The sequence below is a fragment of the Lissotriton helveticus genome, chromosome 2_1 (genome assembly GCF_964261635.1).
Source record: "Lissotriton helveticus chromosome 2_1, aLisHel1.1, whole genome shotgun sequence".
Lineage (NCBI taxonomy): Eukaryota > Metazoa > Chordata > Amphibia > Caudata > Salamandridae > Lissotriton > Lissotriton helveticus.
Window position 1 is genome coordinate 1,100,056,882 of NC_136059.1, and position 22,345 is coordinate 1,100,079,226.

The window sequence follows — 22,345 nt, forward strand, 5'->3', positions numbered from 1 at the left end:
GTGGAAATGTTGCTTGGATCAGGTTAAGTCCTCATGGACTTTGTATGTGGATGTGTAGTGTGTTTGAAAAACAAATATTTGTGAGCCAACTTGATCTTCCGAGAAGACAAATATGATTATTTATTCAGACAAAAATGCATAGGAATAAATTGAAGTGAGACCACCAGTTTGGTGCCATATGTTGTGACACATTTTGCATTTATCGGGCAATTATAATCAGGTAGTATGGAGGTGTGCTCCATTTAAAAAGATACGTGTGCTTTTGATGTTGACAGGGACGGCCTATGATTTGCTGAAAATTACATGACATACTAAATCATATTTGGAAAAAACATTGTATGGAAATCTAAAGCCTGATTAAATGTACTTGGTTTCATTATTTAACGTTCAGTAAATATAATATGTTACATTTGAAATGCTGCCTACCTTTGATAGTACAACCCCTTTTAACAGGCCCCGGAGTTAAGCGAGTATTTTGTGAGCTTATCTTTCCACCCGTCTTCTTTATTCCTCGAGCAGTTCAAGTACGCGCGCTTGTCCATCCGTGCTTTTTGGGGACTGTAGTTCATTTGGTATTTTCATAAGAAATGTATAGATGGAAATATGAATCGTTAAACTTTCGGTCAATAACCAACAAAAGAAAAACAGTTATTAAAGAGATGTCCCCTGCTAGCAGCCTCCTTGGCAGCCGCTAAAATATAAACCCAAACCTTCAAAAATGCTCATGAAAACTACAAGCCCCACAATACAAAGCGCCTGCCTGTCTGTTGGAAGAGCAATGCCCTATCGCAGAAGCTTAGAATCGAAATGCAGAGCAACATGGAAGAGATCTTCCGCGGGGAGGAGAGCACACGAGGAGAACGGTGCACCGTGCCCGAATATGACGTCCAGGATGTAAGTAGCAAAACCTTTCACGTGGGATCCCTGGGCACGCTGTGGCGAGAGGTGCTGCTACTCCGGGACCTCGCCTTGGAGGAAGAGGAGGAAGTCGATGCGGAGGAGGAAGAACTCGCAGTGGTAGAAGAGTTGGGATGCAACGCGGAGATTGCGGCGGAGCTGCGCGTTGTCTGCAGGTAAGGTTGTTTCACTGAAAGAAGAAATTCTTACAGAGTAACAGGAACTGCGGACATAAGCCAATATATGTCTCAGGGCGCAACGCTTCCACCAGTCCGCTACGTTGCTTGTTGCCCACACCTTACATGGCGGCCGCCTCTGCCCATGCATTGTGTGTTCTAATGACAATACGGTGACCAGGTTTTTGAAAGCCAAAAACCGGGTCGTTTAGTAGACGTAGAAGAAGGACTACAATGTTATATCTGAGTGGTAGTGACGACTTAAATGACAGCGCTTATCAACATAGGAGTACATACAACGATGCACAAAATGACTACATAAATGCAGCTTGTACACCCAGCCTGTTATGTACTAATTAAATTGCTTTCTGATAAGAAATGCTGACTCGTCCTTCCTTGGAATACATATTAAGACACGCCTCCCTCCGTTTCCAGTCGCTCCTTTGTGAAAACCTGGAAATCCGCTAAATTTGCCAGGATAACTGTTGCAAAAGCGGGCCTGTTGTGACAAATCCGAAACGCCTGGTCAGCCTTCTTGACAAGCTAACGATCTTTGTGTTGGGATAAAGTCCATCAGCAGGGCTGCCAATTTTTGATACTGTGTGTGAGATTTTCATATTTGAACAGTGTTAGTGTGCTAGTGCTGTCTTCTTTTGCTAACCTGTTTGCAGTGTTCCTATTTGTAGGCAGGGCTTTAAGTGGGATGAAAAAACGAGGGCGGTGTCTTTCAAAGGGGCGTGGCCAATGTAATTAAGGTTGTGGCTTAAAAACACGCAAGCTAAACATTTGTGCATAGCGCAGTGTGCTGCCCTACTTGGATTTGCTGTTTGTCAATTTTTTTATTTTGAATTTTTATTTTATTTAAATGCATTTTTTATAGCGCAGACTTTACCCAAAGGTGTCAGAGCGCTACACAAAGAACCAAGTACGTTATATGAGGAGAAATTTTACATATTTACACGTTACAGTTACAAATGAGCTAGAAGAAACAGTAAAATAAAACAATAGGTGGTAGTCGCACAAAAAAAAACACATTAGGATGAGGATCGTACAGGCATAGATTACATATTTACAACAATGTAAGCACTTCCTTGAGCGACATGAAAAGGGCTGTATTAATTCTGGAATTGTCTTTGGAAGAGAACAGATTTGAGGTCAGTTTTGAAGGTCCGGGTAGAGGTGGTGGTACGGAGTAGTGGGGGAAGCGAGTTCCAGATTCTAACCGCATTGCCTGAGAAGGATTGAGCCATCAATCTTTCCCTTTTGAAGGTGGGAGGTTCAAGCGGTAAATTTTCTGCATTATGAGAAGGCCTAGAGCCTCCAGCGATTTTAAGTTTATTCGCCAGGTATTGAGGGGAGGGAGTGTGCAAGACCTTGTGGGTGATACAGGCAGTCTTGTAGATTGACCTTGCTTTGATGGGAAGCCAGCGAAGAGAAGACCAAATGGGTGTGATGTGGTCACTTCTTTTGGCCCCAAAGACAAAACGAGCCACTGGATGGAGAACAGATTTAAGAGGGGAAAGGTGGGATTTGGGTAGGCCAGCAAGAAGAGAAATTGCAATAGTCCAATCTAGAAAGGACCAGAGATTGGACCAAGGTTTTTAGGTCTTGTTCCGGAAAGAAACATTGAATCTCCAAGAGAAGCCGCAGTTTGTAACGCGCATTCTTTGTAATGGAATTGATGTGGGAGAGTAGATTGAGCCTTTTGTCAAGTATGGCACCAAGGGATTTAGCACTGTCGACAACAATAGGTTTATTGTTGGAGAGAGTGAGGTAGAGAGGAGGAGGAATTCAGTTTTGGAAGGATTCAGAATGAGTGGATGAGCTAACATCCATTTTTGAATAGAATTGTGAGTAGTGTTGAAGATTGAGATGTCGTGTGCGGAAGACACCTTTAGGTAGATTTGGGTGTCATCCGCATTGAGATGGTAAAGGATCCCAGATTCACTTAGGATATTTCGCAATGCTTCCAAATAAAGATTGAACAAAGTGGGTGCGAGGATCGAACCTTGAGGGACGCCTGGACCTACCACAATTGAAGACGAAAGGCTCTTCTCTATTTTAATCACTTGGGATCTGCCCGAGAGGAATGAAGCAAACCATTTAAGCCTGTCCCTTCTCAGCCCATTCTCTGTTGTAAAGTGTTTAGGAGAGTGTTGTTATTAACAGTGTCAACGGCTTCAGAAAGGTCTTGAAGAATCAGAAGACAAGACTCCCCCATATCAAGTACACACAGCGCATCGTCGATCACTTGCAGCAGGGCTGTTTCAGTGCTGCAGTCTTGCAAGAAACCAGACTGGAATCCGTCAAGCAGATTGATATCCTCAAGATGTATGGAAAGTTGTTTTTCTACACATCTTTCTGTGATTTTTGAAAGAAAAATGAGGTTGGTGATGGTGCGGAAGTTGCTGAGGTCATTAGCATCAGCTGAGGGTTTTTAAGAAGTGGGGTAACCTGACCTGTTTTAAGGGCAACAGGAAGGGAGCCTTGGCTGAGGAAGTGGTTAACCAGACTGGTCCAATAGGAAAGAGTATGGGTGTAGAAGTCAATGGCAATGCCACCAGTGGCATCACTAGGGGGGTGCGGACCGCACCGGGTGTCACCCCATCATGGGGTGACACCAATCTGGTTATGCTGCTGGCTCGCTGTGTAACACAAACACAGCTCTGCACTGTAGCAGCCTCAAGTCTGCTAAGTTGCTTTACTATAGTGCAAGCGCACGGTGCGCAGCAGCGCACGCACCTACTTACAAATTAAAATGCTGCAGTCAGTACAGTGCACGCCGCCACGCACGCAGGCACCTCCTACTTTAGAAGTGGTGATGACAGTGCACGTCGCCACGCACGCAAGCACGCATCAGGGAGAAATGCATTTTGTGGCATGTCCTGGCTCGTAAGTTCAACATTTTCATTTAGAGTTTTATTTTTTCACAGTAATGATACCTGTGCCATGCCATGTTAGAAAAGCGTCTAGCTCCTCAGCACATTAGAAAATACTGAAGCCCTCTGATCGCATTCGCAATCGCATTAGACTCCCAGTCCCCAAGCTTTAAAGACGTGTCAACTGCTTCCTAAGCAGCTCACAGCAGGATGCAGAAGTAGGCATACTTAACTCTGTTTAAGTAGTTTACCACCCTGCTATCATTTTTTTTTTTTTTTTTACTCAATTATTGTTCTGCCTTCAAAAAAGGGAGAGGGGGTGGCCTAGGCCAGAGCCGTTGATCTTGGAACTAGGAATCCAGGTTCGAGTCTCGGCATCGGCTCGCCGCTCGACATCCTGTGATACTGGGAAAATCACTTAATCCCCCTGTGCCTACAAAAACAAATGTGTCCTTCTGTAATGTAACTGCTGCTTGCCTTTGGTCGAGTTCGCTCTGTTTAAAAATGGCAAAAAAAAGGCAATAACGCCCATTCTTGGTAACCCCTTTAAAAAAGCCTCATAAATCCAGATTCGGCCTGTGACTGCGGTGATACAGTGGATTGGACATGCAGAAATGCCCAATGCTTTTATGAGGCCATAATCAACAGTTAATATTTTTGGGAAATTCAGGATTCCTATGTAAATAGATGTGGTAACACAAATTCCCAAATGTTATTCCATTACCCGTTGCCAAAATTTATAGTTTATCGGAAATGGTGTGCGACCATTCCACAGCATTGGTAACACCAGGGGAGGTACTACTGAAGCAGGAGTACCGCAATTCTCATAAAGAGGGCCTACAAATCTGACCACCCACTTTTGTGATTTCTCAAAATCCATCAGTTTCCGTTTCGATTGAACATCTCTGGATTTTCGCACCCCACACGGCACAGACCCTGCACCGAGTTAATATTCCTTGCTTTAGCCTGGTGCAGGACATAACTGGTCAACAGTGCACATTTGTGTTTTTTTTAGTAGTAAATACATTTATTTCGGCATACATGGCATAAAAGTTTTCAAATCTTCGTCAACAATACAAAAATAAAAGCACATGTAAATTGAAAAGGTAACAATGCATGACCTGATTAAGAGTTCTACAATTACACAACATTAAAAACATATCCTAAGGTACTGCTCTACGATTGCTTTGTTATAGCGCCTCAAACCTCATTGTGAAGCTCTTAAGCACATTTTTGAATGAGTATCATGCTACACTGTGCAAAGTGCCTAGTTGGAAGGGTGTTGTACTTGCTGTGACTGTCTTGCGTGTTTTTTTAATTTATAAACAGAGTTTTATATAGCGCTAAGTGGAACCAAATCGGGTATCGGAGCGCTTTACATAGCACCAGTTGCATTATATGAAGACACATTCATTTTTTGTTAGGCACAGGGAGAATACGTTTTTTGCGTAGAATCACAGGATGTTCAGCGTCATTGCCGAGACTCAAGCCCATGCGGTAAGTCGTGAGGGGGTGACACCATGAGTTACCCGCACCGGGTGACACCAACCCTAGTGACACCACTGAATGTCACTCGGGATAGGGTCGAAAGAATGGTTAGAGGGTTTTGTTTTGAGGTTACATTTGAGGAGGGCATCTTCAGAGATGATGTCAAAGTTCTGCCAAATGACTAAGGATTTGCGCTCCTCTAGGGGGAAGGGTGAATGACCTGATCCACCAGTGATTTCACTTTTTCATCAAAGAATATAGAGAAGTCTGCTGCTTTCTTTGGAGAATTGTCCGGCTTGATGGTTGAGGAAGAGAAGTTTGGATTTTGGTGAGGTCAAATAGAGTCGAGGAGGGTTCTGAAGTGTGACACTTTTTCATGGAAGATTTGTTTGTGGTACATTGATCTTGAAGAACTTAGAATAGAAAGATTAGTGGTGTATGGAGATTGTCTCCATTGTTTCTACAGTATTCTTAGGTTCTTCCTTTCTTCTTAAAGGGATTTATTAAACCATGGTGCTGAAGGAATATGCTTTTTCCTTTTGCTTTGAAGTGGAGCAATATTATCAATTTCGACTGCAAGGACTGAGAGGCATTGGGAGGTAAGATCATAGACATCCAAATTAGGGTCTAACTTTGGAGGTGATAGCATAGAAGAATCACAAAGAATGTCAAGGTCATTGCATCCAGATATATGATACAAGTAATATCATATCTACAACAAGTAAGGACTATTGGCTTTGTCAATGGTTGTTAGTTGCATAAGATAAATAAGCAGCAACTATGGCTTGTAAATAATATTAAAAAAGCTTTCACTTACAGCCCTGGTGACACCACGACAATGTTGTTGCTCCTGAGTTTCAAAAACAGAAGGGAAATCCAGAGAGTAAATGACTCTCTTTAAAGGAGCTCCGTTCCGCTACAACGCTCACCTGTCATGATGTCATGCCGTAACTTCTCCACTAGTAAGACGTGAACAATGTGAGTACACGTACATGGATGTGCCTGCTGTCACTGCAGTTCGGAAAATAACGGACCGCCTGTGCGAGGGAACAAAACCAAGCCCAATAGAGACCTGTTTCGAGGCCTCCTTTAAAAAAACTGCCGGTCCTCAGCACCGGTGAGACCCAGCCCTGTTTTTAGGTATGAGCAACATTTGCGTATTTTACTATGGAAGATTTTTCTATTTAACATACTTTTAGGTATTAAACTGAGCTACACTTTATCGCTTATTGCACAAAACATTTGTATATAGTGTTGGTAATTTTGAAAAATAGCCATTTGTTTTCAAGGAAAGCGGTTTGCATGGGTCTTCGCTGCAGTTTCTTATGAGGCAAGCTTTTCAACATGCCTCTCCTTTGTTTAACATCTTAACAAAAAGAAAAGCTTTGCTGCATTTTAAAAAGGCAAAAGAAACCATGTCCTATATGATGACAATTCTTAGTTCTGGCTGGCCATTCCATGTCACTCCAGTGGCCCGTAAAGAAGCTGGTGGTTTACAAGTGTTGCAAGTTTGTCTTAAATTAATTTATTTAAGTAAGTAATATTTAAAGGTAAGGCATATATTAATATTTACATAGATTTATGTATCAAAGTATACACATTGTGGGAGACTGTGAGCAAGAAGTGCAGATGACACCTTAATAGTTGATGCAAAGTGTTAGAACTGGGGGTCTCTAATCGACTGAGGTAGGTACCTTAGGCTAAATAGGGACCCTTGCTTCTAAGTCAGGGAAAGGAAGGACACCTTCTCAGATAGCCCCTGCTCACCCCCTCAGTAGCTTGGCACGAGCAGCCAGGCTTATCTCCAAGGCAAATGTGTAAAGTATTTGCAACCACACTCTCAGCAACTCAATGATAACACCACAAATGGACTCCACACGAGTTTCATAAAAAAGCAAGTATATGTTTATATAAAAAGATATACGATGAGACCACACGATAAAAATCCAATATATGCGTATTTATAATATTTCCTCTGGACGGTTATTAGCCCAGCCAGCCCTTGTAGGTTCTTGCAGTATTAATGAGCAATTCTCTATGATCCAATGCAGTTCTAATGCAATGCTATGCAGTTCGTAATGCAAGAATCAGGCACTTCGTGATGTTAAAATAATGCAATTCGTTATGCAACAATCAGGCAGTACGTTATACAAAAATTATGCTATGCGTAATACACCAATCAGGCAGTTTGTAATACCAAAATGATGTAATGCGTAATGCAACAATCAGGTAGTTCGTTATGCAGAATAATGCATGCGTAATGCAACAATTAGGCAGTTCGTAATACCAAAATGATGTAATGTGTAATGCAACAGTCAGGTAGTTCGTAATACCAAAATAATGTACTCCGGCACCGATCACGGTGCTCGGGACGGTCTCTAGGCCACTCCTTCTGACTCGCGGTCAGCTACTGCCAAAATATGCCCCCAACACGGGTATGATGTAACACAAAGTGTAGCCCCACACTCTGGCCCCGGTACTGCCACTCCTCGGCAAGTACGGGCCGCGATATGAGCTTGACGACCGAGGCTCGGACCGGCGGCACAGCTCTTCTGGGGATGCCGGTCCGTGCCGATGGCAATGACGAAGATCTCAGGCTGCAACAGGGCACACACATACAGCGTCGCTGGGACTCACTTAAGCTCCAGGGGTGCACAGTCACAGGGCAATCCTCACAAAAGTCTCAGGCTGTGCGAAGAACATGCACCCAGCGTCGCTGAGACTTCCTTGAGTTCCGGGTGCACACGATCTCAGGGCAATCCTCACGAAGGTCTCAGGCTGCACAAGGCACACCCACACAGCGTCACTGAGATTCACTTGGATTCCAGGTGCGCGCGATCACAGGATGATCCTCACGAAGGTCTCAGGCTGCACAAAGCACACATTCACAGCGTCGCTGAGACTCACTTACACTCCTGGTGCCCACGATCACAGGGCAATTCTTACGAGGGTCCCAGGCTGCAAAAAGCACACGCTCACAGCGTCGCTGAGATACACTTGAGTTCCGGATGCACACGATCACAGGGCAATCCTCACAAAGGTCTCAGGCTGCACAAAGCACACGCACACAGCGTTGCTGAGACTCACTTGTAAACTTTTGTATACCAGAGTTTCCACAACAGGGAGCCAGCTCTCCTTTGGGATAAGTTACTTCAGAACACAGCACACAGCAAAGTCCTTTCAAGCGGGGGGACACAGCACACAGAAAAGTCCCTTAGCCTCTCCTTGGTTAAATCAGCAAACTGCAGGCCAGCCCCAGAACACACAGTCAGGGTCAGTCCTTTCCTTCAGTCTAATCAGCTGTTTCTTCCTTGGCAGAGGTTCCTCTTGACCACGAAGTAGTTTAAATCCTTTTCAGTTTAGATCAATCCATTCCATTCCAACGTTCAGGGGTTTCAACTCTCATAGTTATATCCCTAAATGTCTTTGTGTTCATTGGGGCACTGACCCCTGTCCAAACCAGTTCTGGGTGTCTCCCTGCCAGTGACACCTTCTTCTTTTGATTAGTGGGGGTCTTGATCCTCAATCACTCAGCAGGAGATGGAGCCATTGTTTTATGGCGGCAACCCAGGCCTCTTCACCTCCAGGGGCTACTCCTCCCCCCTACACTCCAGATGCAGGTCACCCTGTTGCTGTCTCACCTCCTCCCCTGGATCAAGACATTCCCCATATCCTATCACTTTCAAATTCAGACAGTCAATCCACAACTAAGCAGAGACACACAGAAATGTTAAAACACAAAAAACCAGCCACTACTAAAAGTGTAGTTTCTAAATATACAATGCAAAACCCACCTTAATAAAAGATGTGTAATTAAATTGAGATTTCAGGCACACTGAACTTCACCTCTCCATCTTTAGCCTGTGGGAAGATAGGCTGGAAACATATTACCCAGCCTCCCCGTTCTGTTCTATGGGCTAGATGGCCTTTCAACAGTGAAAAACAAAATGGAGAGTATTTCACTGTCAGGACATGGTACACACCTCAGTACATGTCTCACCTTTCACATACACTGCACCTTGCCCAGGGGGGTACCCTGGACCTACCATATGGGTGTCTGATGTGCATAAAAAGGGAAGGGTAAGGCCTGGCAAGTGGGTGCACTTGTCAGGACGAGAAGGCAGTTTACCAAACTGCACGCAGGCACTGCAGAGGCAGGCCTGAGTTCTCTCTTTAAAGCCACTGGTGTGGGTGGCACAATTAGTGCTGCAGGCCCACTTTAGCATTTGCATTACCAGCCCTGGCACACATAGTGCACTTTACCAGGGACTTTACTAGTAGGGCAAATGTACCAATTGTGGACAACAATTACCATTACACTTTATACAGGGAGCACTTGCACTTCGGGCCACTGCTGATCAGTGTCAAAGCATCTAAACGCCCACTGCCTCACCTGCATACGTCCTCAATGCGGAGATACCCCATGTGGGGTGATTCAGGCGCTTTACAAATGACATAAATAAATAAATAAGTTGGCAACACCATGTCAGAAAAAAGGTCTAAGGGGAAGGCAAAAAGTTTAGGGAACTTTAGCCAAAAAGGGCCAAGTCCAACACAAAGTGAAACAATAAAAGACCATTAAGACTATGCCGTATTTGATATATGCAGGGGATTCATTTTTTATATATAAACTCAAAACAAATTCATGAAAATGTTTAGTGGAATTAGCATTGTTTTCTACAATCATCAACGTTGAACCTCATGTCATTAATTGAACACACAATCGAATATCCAGGAGAGAGAGAGGACTGGTTAGCCAGTCCGTATCCCCAGGGAGATTATATGTAACCAAGAGTGGACTGGTCTATTAAGAATAAATGACTCAGAACTGTATGTGTCGGGGAACAGAGTGTGTTCCTTCATGAAGCCCTCACCCACCAACCTAGTTGGTGGTATGCTTCATCATCGGGCCCACCCAGTGACACCGAATGTGTCCCGGGTGTGCTTCAACGCCTGTGTTACAGCGGAGCTGGTGTATTACTGAGAGTGCAGTGATGGTGAGGTGATACCTGAACAGGTTAAAAGCTATCCAGTGATCCCAGTGCCCAGGAGGGCTATCTTTAATATCCGGGCCTCGGGCCCGGATATTAAAGGGGGGATACGGATATCCGCCGCATCCAAACAGGTTTCAAGAGGGTTGCGACCACCATTAGCGATCCTTTCTTCTGCCTGGCATTTCTATAGGGGCATTCGCTTCAAAACGACAGCTTATGCTTGGAGAGGGAATCTCCCCTCCCACACGTATGGCACCTTAGCGTGTGCAACACATTTTAAAACCACGTAGTCGCCATTAGTACAGCATTCACTATCACTATATATTGGTCCTGAAGAAGGCAAGTTTAATAAAAAGGCCTTGCTGAAACATGTAGACCTACCACTGGATGCAGGAGTTTATAATCACCACTCCACCTACATCCACAGCCTTGTTTTTAATGCTGTCAGACATATGTAACAAAGCTATAAAAATCCAGTAGGGTAAATGTTTACACGTACTGAAAACTATGTGGACTTTCATTTTATACATGTGAGCATTAAACCGCACTACCACTGGAAACCCCAAACAGAATGCAGCCCATCAACCCCTGTCTTTTTCACTTTAAGCAACTTGAAATGTTATAGTTTACTCTACATGTTATAATGCTTTATGATACATGCCAACAGACCTGGTTCAGGCAGGAGACTTACTATTTTTGTATCCCCAAATTGCTTTATTTTAGCTGTCTCCCGCCTGAAATTTCCTCTGATTCAATCGAAGTCAAAAGGGAAAATTGCCCTTTTTTAGTTCGAGCCTAGCGCAGCGCGCATGCGCTGCTCTAGGAAGGCCTCTTGGAATCATCACAGACTTCTCAGTAAACTCCTGCGTGTGCCTTTACATTTTCCTCACATTTTATTGCCCTTTGCGTGTGGCTTTCAAAAATGAAAGCACGCAATTGGCCAAAGGCGGATGCATGTCCTGCCCTTCTTCTAAAGGTTTATTCTCATGGCCTTTGGGTCTCGGGAGCGAGCAGCGGTGCACACAGGCTGGCAGCTGGTCGTGATCATGGTGATCAGGTTACTAATTATAACCGAGCGCGGTCACTTTCACTTTTGCGCCCATGCTCCATTTCTCTTACATAAACAAATGCAGTTATTGACTCTGCCCGAACCCTGCTGGCACCACTCCGTTTTTTTAGGCACCCATGAACGGAAGTCACTCGGCTCTGTTAAATGTATAATGTTGTTTCAGACCTCCAGCCCCAGAAACAAACAGCGCTTACTTTTAAATATTAGTCAACTAAGATAGTTTCGTTCATTTTACACTTGATACAAAAATCACAAATGTGTTCTGACCCCCAGTGTGTGAGCTGATACAAAAATCACGAGTGCATTCCGACCGCCAGTGTGTGAGCTACCACACCCATGTTGCCTTTACTGGTCATTTCTATATTTAGCCTCAAAGTCACTTCTGCCTCTCACCCCTCCTGTTGCACTGCGCTCATCCCACCCCCCCAAAACGTCTGAAGAGCGCCACTGGAAGCCTAGCCATGGATTAATATCTCATGTGCAGTGCCGGCAGTTCAGTGATTGCGAGGTCCCTCTGTGGACCCCCTCGCTGGTCTTGTCCAGTCCTCTATGCGTGAAGGGACTCGTACAAGGCGGGGGGATTGAGTATCGAGCATTAGAGGGAGGCCCGGTCCAGTCTCAGCTGGACACAGACAGGCTTTCCTGTGTCTCGGGTTTTGCCTAGGCGCAATCAACACCCAGCTCACACTGCGGTCGTGAAAGGAGTCTTTTATGGTGCTAGGCCCTCCTGCTCCTGACTCCACCTGGCAGTCCACAGGCTGGAACTGGAGTCCCTCAGGGAGGCTGGTGCGGCTGATTCAGCGTACTGGTACTGCATTTATTAGCTACCACTTGCTAGAAACTTTCACTATTAAGAACTGAGTCAGTTTTATTAACTCTGTATGCACAGAAAAAAATTAAGCCAAAGAGGCTTCATACGTCTGCCCCTTGGTTTTCCGAGGCGTTTAGGACCTTGAAACAGGTCTGTAGGATTCAGGAAAGATGCTGAAGACTCAACTACTCTATTTGTGAAAAAATCAAAAACAAATCTTATTTATCAAGTTACAAGGCCGCAATTCATAGAGCTAAATCTCTATATTTTACTGGTAAAATTGAGTATACAGCTAATTTGACCAAGGAACTGTTTCTACAGTAAAAAATGTACATCTGTCACAATGCCTCTGCTTCAAGATTGTAGTCAGTTTTTCTGTAATTCAGTAGCTGATGCCTTCCATCTCAAGGCAAAGGATTTTTTCAATCAATTCTTTTCACTTGCCTCTATCACTGTGGTGGAGAAGCCTCATCTGCAGTCAACTGTGACTGATACTTCTTTCAGTTTTTCTCTCTGCAAAGATTTTTTAAAAGCTGCTGAACTCACAATTGGGGGAATATATTAACACCAATTCCCTCTAGAATGCCACACAATTTGGCTTCACACGAAGACCGCCCTCATTTAGGCCACAAAGTAGATTAGGATGACTCTTGTTTAGGGAAGACGGGCCGCACTGATCCGGCTCGATCTATCGGCGACCTTTGATACAGTGAATCATGGGCTGCTGATGGAGCAGCTGAGCGGGATCGGTGTGACCGGGACAGCCTGGTAGCTTTTAAACTCCTTCCTCGCAGGCCGGAAGCAATCATTTAGATTAGGTGTTTTTTCTTCACCTACCTTCTCCCTTCCTTGTTGGGTGCCTCAAGGGTCCTCAATGAGCCTTCTTATTCTCAACATCTATGTCACCCCCTTTGCCAAACTAATAAGTGCAGTCGTGCTCACGCTTACATCATATGCTGATGACACACAAATTGTTGTGTCATTAGCAACCAAGGACAGGGGTGTGGTGGCAAGGTTTTGCGGCTGCATGAGAACTGTGGGCCATTCATGGCAACAAACTGCCTTAAACTGAACTCAGCGAAGACTGAGGTGTTGGTGTTTGGTGCCCAACCCTCTTTCTGGACCTCGACTGGTGGTCTTTTGAGTTTGTGCTTTGCCTTCTCCGGTTAGATGTGTTAAGATCCTAGAAGTTCTTATAAACAACAAAATCGTGTACATGGGCCAAGCCAATGCTGTATCCTCTGCTGCTTTCTTTGTATCTCAAAATGATTAAGAAAAGTATTCCGTTTATATCTGGTCCTTTTGCAAAAAGCAGTTCTACCCTCTCTGATACTTGCAAAGATTGATTATTGTAATGGGATTTTTCCTAATCCCATCAGCAGGTCCTTAATAAATGGCAACCTGTTCAGAATGCTGCTGCTCGGGTGCTGTGTAAAATTCCAAGACCTCAGTCTGTCACCAAACATATCTCTAAACTCCATTGTCTCCCGGTCAGACAGTAGATTACAATTAAGGCTTTGTGCACTGTCTTTAAGGCACTTCACTTCCTGAAGAGGAGTTTCATTGGTTACTCTCCCAGTCAGTCCTTGCACTCTGCTTCGGCCATTTTGCTGGTAATTCCCAGATTCTGATATGCAAACTGGGGAAGCAGTAGTTTTGTGCTAAAATCATTGCTTTCCTCGTCCTGTTAAACTTTCCTTCTTGGCTTTTCTCCAGCTTCTGTTTATTCACCTAGCGCAAAGACGCCCTTTCTGGGTATACAAGCGTTTTAGAAGATTCTCTAACTAATCATAACCGTTTCAAGTCTTTAATACCACCAAATTACGTTTCCGAATCACGTTTAAAACCCTCACTTATCTTTTAATGCAAAATAATGTCATTTAATGTGATTTCTTCTGCTTTGAGAAAAGAATGTCACAAAATACATGGAAACACATGTACGTAACTGTTGCAGTTCTATGTTTGCACTATGAAGGTCCCAACACGTACATGCATACATACATTGTCTCTCCATTAACGTGTCTCGGCTGACCTCATTCATAGCTTCGTAGGCCGTGCAATCGCAATTGAAAAATGATTTTTCTATGGGAAACAAACTGAAGACTTCCAATTTTGATCTTTTGTTGACAAAGCTGGAGTACATCCCTACCTGCAGGTATTTGAAACTAGTATGCATTAATTTAATTTGTTTGCACCCTGCAAGATCAGTCCAGCAATTTCCCCAAAAACGCACAGCACAACCGACAGCAATGCAGGCTTTCCTTTAGTAAAGCACTATATGGGAGGCACGTGTGCCAGACATGCTGACGCATATATGTACCCTGGAGGCAGTGACAGAGTTTCTTTCGTACACAGTTGTATGTGATTTATTTGAAAATTACTGAGAAACCATCATCTGAAGTGTTTAATGGAAATGCCCAGGATGATTTTAATTTACCATTTCCTAGAAACCAATACTTAGAATGTCTTTTTTTTCAAAATTGGCTTATGCATACTTATTTTTAAAGTGTAAATAAAATGGTTGTAGGTCTTACTTTCAGAAACATTTTTGTTGAAGGTATTTATTTCAATCCTTTATGTCCGTGGACACTATTTTGGATTTATAACTTTTATTTCATCAAACAATTACTTTGGATGCTTTTAATTGGCTGAACTCTTACCACCCCTAAACACCATACATCACTCTCCCCTAAAAATGCCTTCCATCGCATGAACTACTGTCATCCCAGATCCCTAAATTCCAATGGTCCCTGAACCCTTAAAGCTCTTTCTACTCTTAAACTCTACCCACCTCTTAACCTAAAATCCCCTCACTTCCTCTAGACTCCACCCATTCTTGAAGCTTAAAAACCCCTTTCCATGCTTAAACCCCACCCATTCCGGATCCCTTAAAACTCTGCACCACCCATAAACTCCACTCTTCCCAGAATCCTAAAAAACCCTTTTTCTCCTCTATATCAATAGTGTAGTCTCACATCTGGAGAAGTGTGAGGGTGATGTTCCATCCTTTGTCAGGGTAAAGGTTCCGGCACTACTGTTTGTGGATGACACCCTCTTGCTATCCAAATCTCCCATGGGCATTCAAAAGCTCTTGGATGGCTTCAGGGTCTTCTGCAAGCAGTGGGGCCTGGAGATCAACCTTGGTAAGACTAAATACATTGTCTTTAATCCCTGTCCCACAAACCACTTGAATCCCACTCTCTATGGTGAAAGTTTGGAGTGTGTTTGAGTGTTCGATTACTTAGGGGTGACCTGATCGGATCACTTTGGCTGGTCATTCCATGTGCAGAAGCACAGAATTGAGCAATACTGTGGGGTTATTCAGAGGGCTCAGTGCACATCCATATATCAACCAATTACCCCAGCCTTGGAGATCTATAGAAGTCAATCACTGAGGGCCGCACTGTATGGAGCTGAATTATCAGGCATGTGTGATGCTAGGCCCTTAAAGTAGCGGAAAATAATTTTTGAGGGATTTGAACAATCTATCATGAAGTACCCCCCTTTATTCTTTACAACTGGATCATGGATTAAGGAGAGTCAATGATGCAGTGGGGCTCAAACCTTTAAAGTATTGGCAAACATCATGGTCAACCCCAGAAGTTATATTTCTCCAAGGAGCTTTAGAAGCAATAATGGGGCCGTTGGGGTCCAGTAAGGTTCCCTGGTTTAGGTTGGTCAGGGATCGGTTGAGACAGATTGGTTTTGGCAACCTCTGATCAAACACCAGCTGATGTACTGCTCCCCAAACAGGAATTGAAAACACTCATTGGCAATATGAGGGCCAAAATACTTGAGTGCGTCTAGGGTAGGTTTCCTCACTGCCTCTCTCTTAGAGTTAAAAATTGACTACTGCTTTGAACCATTTTTGGATGAGGAGGGACCGACCCATGCTAGTACCCTGTATTTAAAGTTCAGTGTAGGGATCCTCCCAATTCGTGCCTTTACTACTGCATTGAGTTCTGGGAACTTGCAGTCTGACAAAGCATGCCACTTCTGCCATCGGTTGATCGAAGTGCTTGAACATATTGTTCTATTTTGCTCAGCCTATCATGGTTCAAGGAAGAAGTGGATTTTGCCGCTTTGTCATAATTTGGATTTGAGGAATTACAGCATCGCCCTTTGAATACTAAGAATTAACACATGCCAGTCTATTGTCTTTGCAGTCTCAAGGAATTTGATGTCTATGTGAAGGTTAATCAAGACATAAACCCAAAGTATCGGGTTCTGAGATCTAGCTTGAGAAAGTGGCTTCTGGCCAATATGGTCAGAAAAAAGCCTGAAAGAAAGAAACATGTCTTTCTTGAGTCCCCTCACTCACCAGGGTTTCCCCACGGTGACATGCTTCATCATTGGGGCCATCCCAGCTCTCTACGAACTAGGGCGTGCTGCGACTTGCGGAGTTACGTAGGAGCACTTTATTGTGGAAGACTATGTGTGGTGCAATGTGTGGTGGAGTAGGTGTTAGTGATTAAAAATACCGTTCTAGTGGGCCTCAACCATTTTATTCTAGCTCCTAGGTAGGTATGGTTAAAATTGGGGTTGACACTGTGTACCAATCTATAATGAGAAGGGAATCGGTGTGTGGTCGACATGTTTTGAGCTTCCCCTAGCTCTTCCTCAGGACCACACAGGGACCAGCCCTGTGAAGGTTAAGACAGAAAAAGGTGTCCCTCCCCAATGCTGCTGGGTACTTAATGTTTTAAGATATTTTATCCTGGTTTTATTGTAATTGTTTAGTCTGGTCTTATTTTTCTTATATATGCCGTATATTTTTATCTTGCTTTCATATATTTTATATTTATGTATTTATCTTGCTCTTTTAGGCCAAAATAAAGATATTGGCTGGCAAACTGTTACCACCTTTGAAAACCACCTACTTATGACTCTAATAAACTCAATCCATTCGTGAATCATTAAAACCCACACCACCCGAAATTCCGCCCATTCCTGAACACAAAAACCCTTTACCTCCCCCAAACTCGACCTATCACTGAACCTTAAAAGCACTCACCAGCCATCCTTAAAACCTAAAAAGCCTCAACACCCTACATCGCTGAACCCTAAACAACCCTCACCACCCTAAACCGCACCCATGCCTCATCACTAAACTGTGTTTCACATTCTAGGCTGTGGTCGATCCTAACTGAACTGGGAGTAGACCCTCCTATAATATCCTTCTTACGCGAGTTGTACTCGGGCGCATCGGCCAGAGTAAGATTTGGGGTGAACGGGGAACTTACTCCCCCCTTTGCAGTCACTAATGGAGTCAGACAAGGGTGTGTCCTGGCTCCCTTTTTGTTCAACCTTTATACAAATGGCCTTGAGAAGGCCATGCTAGAGGGGAGTCAGGATTTGCCAGCAATCGCCCGCCGCCCTATTCCTGCGTTACTTTACGCGGACGACGCGGTGATTATGGCACGAACCCCATTACAACTCCAGAATCAGTTAAACTTGTACTGTAAATTCATGGCTTCACTGGACTTAATGGTTAACATTAAAAAAACCTTAGTTATGCATTTTGGTAAAAAGAAATCTAAGAAAAAACCGATACTCATCGAAGAAGCCAAGTTGAATTGCACTAAGACATACCCTTACTTAGGTATTTTATTTGATAATACCTCTACTTGGAAACCGGCCATTGTTAGTAGACACCTTTTATTTTTAAGAGCTACTTCTGCCCTAATTGCTTTTGCCCGTAAAATAGGAAAGCCTCCCCCAAAAGAACTTTTGCAAATATACCATGCTAAGTGCCACAGCGTAGCTGTCTATGGCGCTGGGGTGTGGGGCTATGTATCTGTAGACATTCTGCAGAGGGTAGAGAACAATTTTATCCGTTATCTTTTGGCCGTCCCACAATGCTCTCCGACGTTTGCTTGTCATATTGAACTGGGCATGGATTATATTGCTGACTATATAAAAATCCAGCCAATACTACTGTGGTATCGAATTTGGACAACGGAGCAGTGTAGCTTGACCCGTGTCTTAATTGCAGACTGCCTGGTTTTAGACAATTGGTCAGATGTTCCGTGGCTGTCCTTCGTTCATAATTTTCTTAGGGATTTGGGCCTTTCTAAATATTTTAAAGATCCTGCAATATTACCCACCGTTACAAGAAAGGCCTTGAGATTGCTATGCCTATCTCACTTAAGGGAATTACGTATGGCCCAAGAAATTAATAAAGCTTCCAATCGCCATATTCTAACTATTCAATGTACTCGGGGCATCCAGCCGTATCTTACCTTTTGTCTGACCAGCTATGAAAAATATTTGCTGAAACGATTTAGGCTTAATTTGTTTTTTCGTTTGGTCACATTCCCAAGGAGACAGGATTGGTCAACTGTTATTATCCGGTGTCCTTGCGATGGTATTTCAGAACAGTCCAATATTCATGTATTTCTGTTCTGTAAATTCTACGAACTACCACGCAAACGCTGGATTATTCCAATCCTGTTATCTCAAGGACTGAGAAGATGCCGCCCCGCCTTTATGGCTTTACTACATTTAGATACAGTATCAAATGCCAAATGACCGAAAATCAACCTATCCAGGGCACCCATGATTGATATTACATAAATCAGCAGGTGGAGTCCAAACATTTTATCTAAATTACTGTAGTTATGGACGGCTCTATCATGCGAATGCATATATAATGTTTAATACTATTTTTACTGTATTTTTATGATTGTATATGAAAATGTTTATTATGATTGTTGCTTTTATGATTTTATCTTGTTCTAAAATCGAATAAAGCTTTGTACTACTACACTAAAGAAATCTTCACCACCCCTAGCTCCACCCATCCCTGAAGCCTAAAAACCTCTCATTGCCCTTAACCCCTTCGACGCTCATGACGAGCTGGGCTCGTCATGAGGTAGCCTCCTCGCACGCTCATGACGAGCCCAGCTCGTCATGAATAATGGGTTTTTTTAAAAACGAGCACAGGGGCAGAATTTCGCTAGCGCTCATGTGGTTAAACATCACTCGTCCCTGAACCTCTAAAACCTCCACTACCCCTAATCTTTAACCAAGTGTGTGGTTTTGGATGTTTCCTTAAAATTATCTTCCCTTTAAAATGTTTCCTTTAATTTAGTTTGCAATTTCTTTTTATTTGTATTGACTTAAAATTGGTTTTCCATCATTTGATTTCCTTCAGTGTGGTTTCCCAGGTTTCGTTTTTCCATTAATTCACATACATAGTTCGTACACACAGAAAGCAGTAGTGCAAGCTTCATGTGCACACATGCAAAGCAGTAGCAGCACTAGGAGTGAAAAAATAAGCTTCACTGTAAGTAACATAGAGAAATGGTATAGTATATTCTTTAACTGTACAGGCTTCACATACACGCTGGACAAGGTACAGCAGCATCAGTGCAAGGTTACCCTCACAGACAGCAGCACAAGCATACTTCATATGGTCACAGGCAGCTGCAGTTAAATATTCCCCCCAACAGGCAAATGTTATAGTGTGGCAGCAGTGTTTAAAACATTCTCATCCAGGATTCTACTACCTGCAGCTCATACTCCCACTGGAGATCGAGCAAGTACTCCCTTTGCAGTAGCAGAGCAAGCTTCCCCTGCATACAGAACAGTCTCAGTCCAGGGAACAGCCTTGTAGACTTCAGTCAGCCTTAGAAGAAAGACAGGCAGTCCTGCCAAGCGTCACGCAACAGGTGTGACGCTCACGCATTTCAGTGCGGTGATCCGCATGACCGCACTGAAATGCATTGACACGCATTTTGCCACCTGCTGCCAGGCGAGCCACCTGCGGCGCCCTTCACTGTGCCCGGGCTCTTTCTGCTGCTCCGAGAGAGGTGCGCCTGCTTCCGTTGTTCTTAAACAGTTAACCAGAGACTGCTGCTCTCAGCTCTGTGGCTGAGAGCGCTACAAATGTATCTCTCAACTGCACTCTGCCAGGAGCTGCCTGTTGCCCTGGAAACAAGAATGCGGCACATTATGTGGCGCTCACCAGGAGGACCAAAAAAAAGGGAGAAATGGACTCTCTCCCAGGTGCAGAGGAGGATCGTCGGCGCCCCCGTGTAGGTATTCGCCCGGCCTTGTTGTCTCTATGCTGTGGATGCTTGCAGGAGCTAACGGGGGCCCAGAGGTAAGACAAAACATAACTACATTTCTCCATTCCCTGCCTGGCCACGCCCCAAGTTTATAGCTTTTTTCAGAGTTTGAGTGTTTTGGCCGACTGTTGTATAACATTGACTACTCAGATTACCAGCATGATGACGGGGAATACTCAAGCAAGTTTTGACTAAACGTACACAGGATTTTCCGCAAGGCACTGATCCTTTAATCAGGCACGCCCCTTTTAACTTATTTTTGAATTGCACAACAGGAAAAAATTTGCAAAAGAAAATAATGGATGAAGCCCACTCTCTGCTGTGTGTTGCAGACGAGGGGAACTGTAAAGTGGAGGTCCAGAAATAGGTTGCTTCTGATGAACTTAAGTGTTGTTGAACAACAGTAAGTACGGTGGTCGGTACGTCATCAAAAGCCAGTGAAATCAAGAAGGCTAACGTGGAGGCCCTGCAAGAAGTGGGATGATTCCATGGTCAGCGGACCAACTTGGCTGATGATCTTGATCTGAGAGATGCCACAGACACATTCTGAATGAGGCAGAGGGAACGCTGTTTCCAGATTCTATGTCTCAAAATCTGTTTGTGGGTAAGAGGGTAGAGAGTCGCCATGTTACCGGAATCTGAGAGTGCAGGCTGCCTGCTCACGAGACAGCCTCTCTCATGCCATGATGGCCGCCCACCGCGGCCGTAGGGGGCCGCATGAATCGATTGCGGCGCAGGCAGGCAGCCGCCCCGCAAAACCAGGCTGCAGAGCAGCAGTTGACCTCCTGGCAGCTGAGCCGGCGAAAGTCAGCTCTGGGCTGGCCAGACCTGGTACCAGGAGGACTGCGAGCGCGGCCGCGGCGGGATGGGGTAGGGGGGCCGGCCGAGGCGAGGAGTGTCCGACTAATCGAGTGTTCAGCAGCAGCTGCCTGGATGAAGACAGGCACTGGCAGAGTGGCAGTGCGCTGCACATCGTGGCTGGGCAGCAGCAGGTCACTCAACTATAAGTAAGTCAGCCCCCACGGAGCACTGCGCACGCCACGCGGTAAAGCACCGCCTGGTAGAGCATTAGTGGTGCTTTATCAAGTGCAAGTATGGACGGATGTATCACTTCTGAGCTAGAGAAGTGGACCAGTTGTAACACACTTATCCCTCATCTTACCCAGAAATAATGTGTAACATGACCAGAAACTGACAGGCTTTATGGCTGTTGTGAGTTCAGGCAACTCTTACCCACAAGTGCATACTCACCAGAAACCCACACTATCCCTTTTAAAGGCATTACTGTAAGCGGATTATAGTGCCAAATGGAAAAAACAAAATAACCGTACATATGATCGGAATCTGTGTGCCATGTCAGTTAGATAAGTGCACTTCCATTCCTGGTGCTTTGTAGTCGTTTTAAAATCTTCTTAGAGTTTCTTGTTGCTCAAATGGGTGTAATTTCTGATAATTATATGTTTCCCTGGTCTTCATTCCTTTATTTTTGGTCACGAGAAAGTGTCACTCGTAGTCTTTGAAATGTCACTCATATTTACACTGAAATTATGAAATTGTCACACACAGCAATCTGAAACCTTGGCAGCTATGGACAGGATGTTGAGGAAGAAAAGTGACCATTGCCTGGTTGTGTTTCAGCTGGATGGAGGTGGGATACTTGACATGAAAAGAGCATAGGAGTAATTTGGTGTTTGTCTAGTAGGCATGGAGGATGAAAGTGACCCTATCCTGGGTTGTCTGGAGAAGGGGACCTGCACACTGTGGCACTTTAAACATGCATTACTGAACCATCGTATGGCAGTCAACTTGAACATCATTAAACTATAAATCTGAAAATATGTGATCCTGTGAGTTTCGGCAGTATACTGTCGGGGCACTGTGATGCTCGACAGCTTATTTACTGTGGTGTGGTACCTTGGAACAGCTTATTTGCCTTGAACAGCATGTATGTATGTTTTA

The 22,345-nt window shown here is 44.2% G+C and overlaps 1 protein-coding gene across 1 annotated transcript in view; it reads left to right on the forward strand.

Annotated features, from left to right (window-relative positions):
- Positions 1 to 758: 758 nt before the first annotated feature.
- The window catches only part of SNAPC3 (small nuclear RNA activating complex polypeptide 3), a 243,388-nt gene continuing 221,801 nt past the window's right edge, over positions 759 to 22,345 (forward strand). The window contains exon 1 of the mRNA XM_078675911.1: positions 759 to 1,073. Within this exon, the coding sequence (XP_078532037.1) occupies positions 808 to 1,073 (266 nt within the window). The 5' untranslated portion in view covers positions 759 to 807. The remainder of the gene's footprint in view (positions 1,074 to 22,345) is intronic.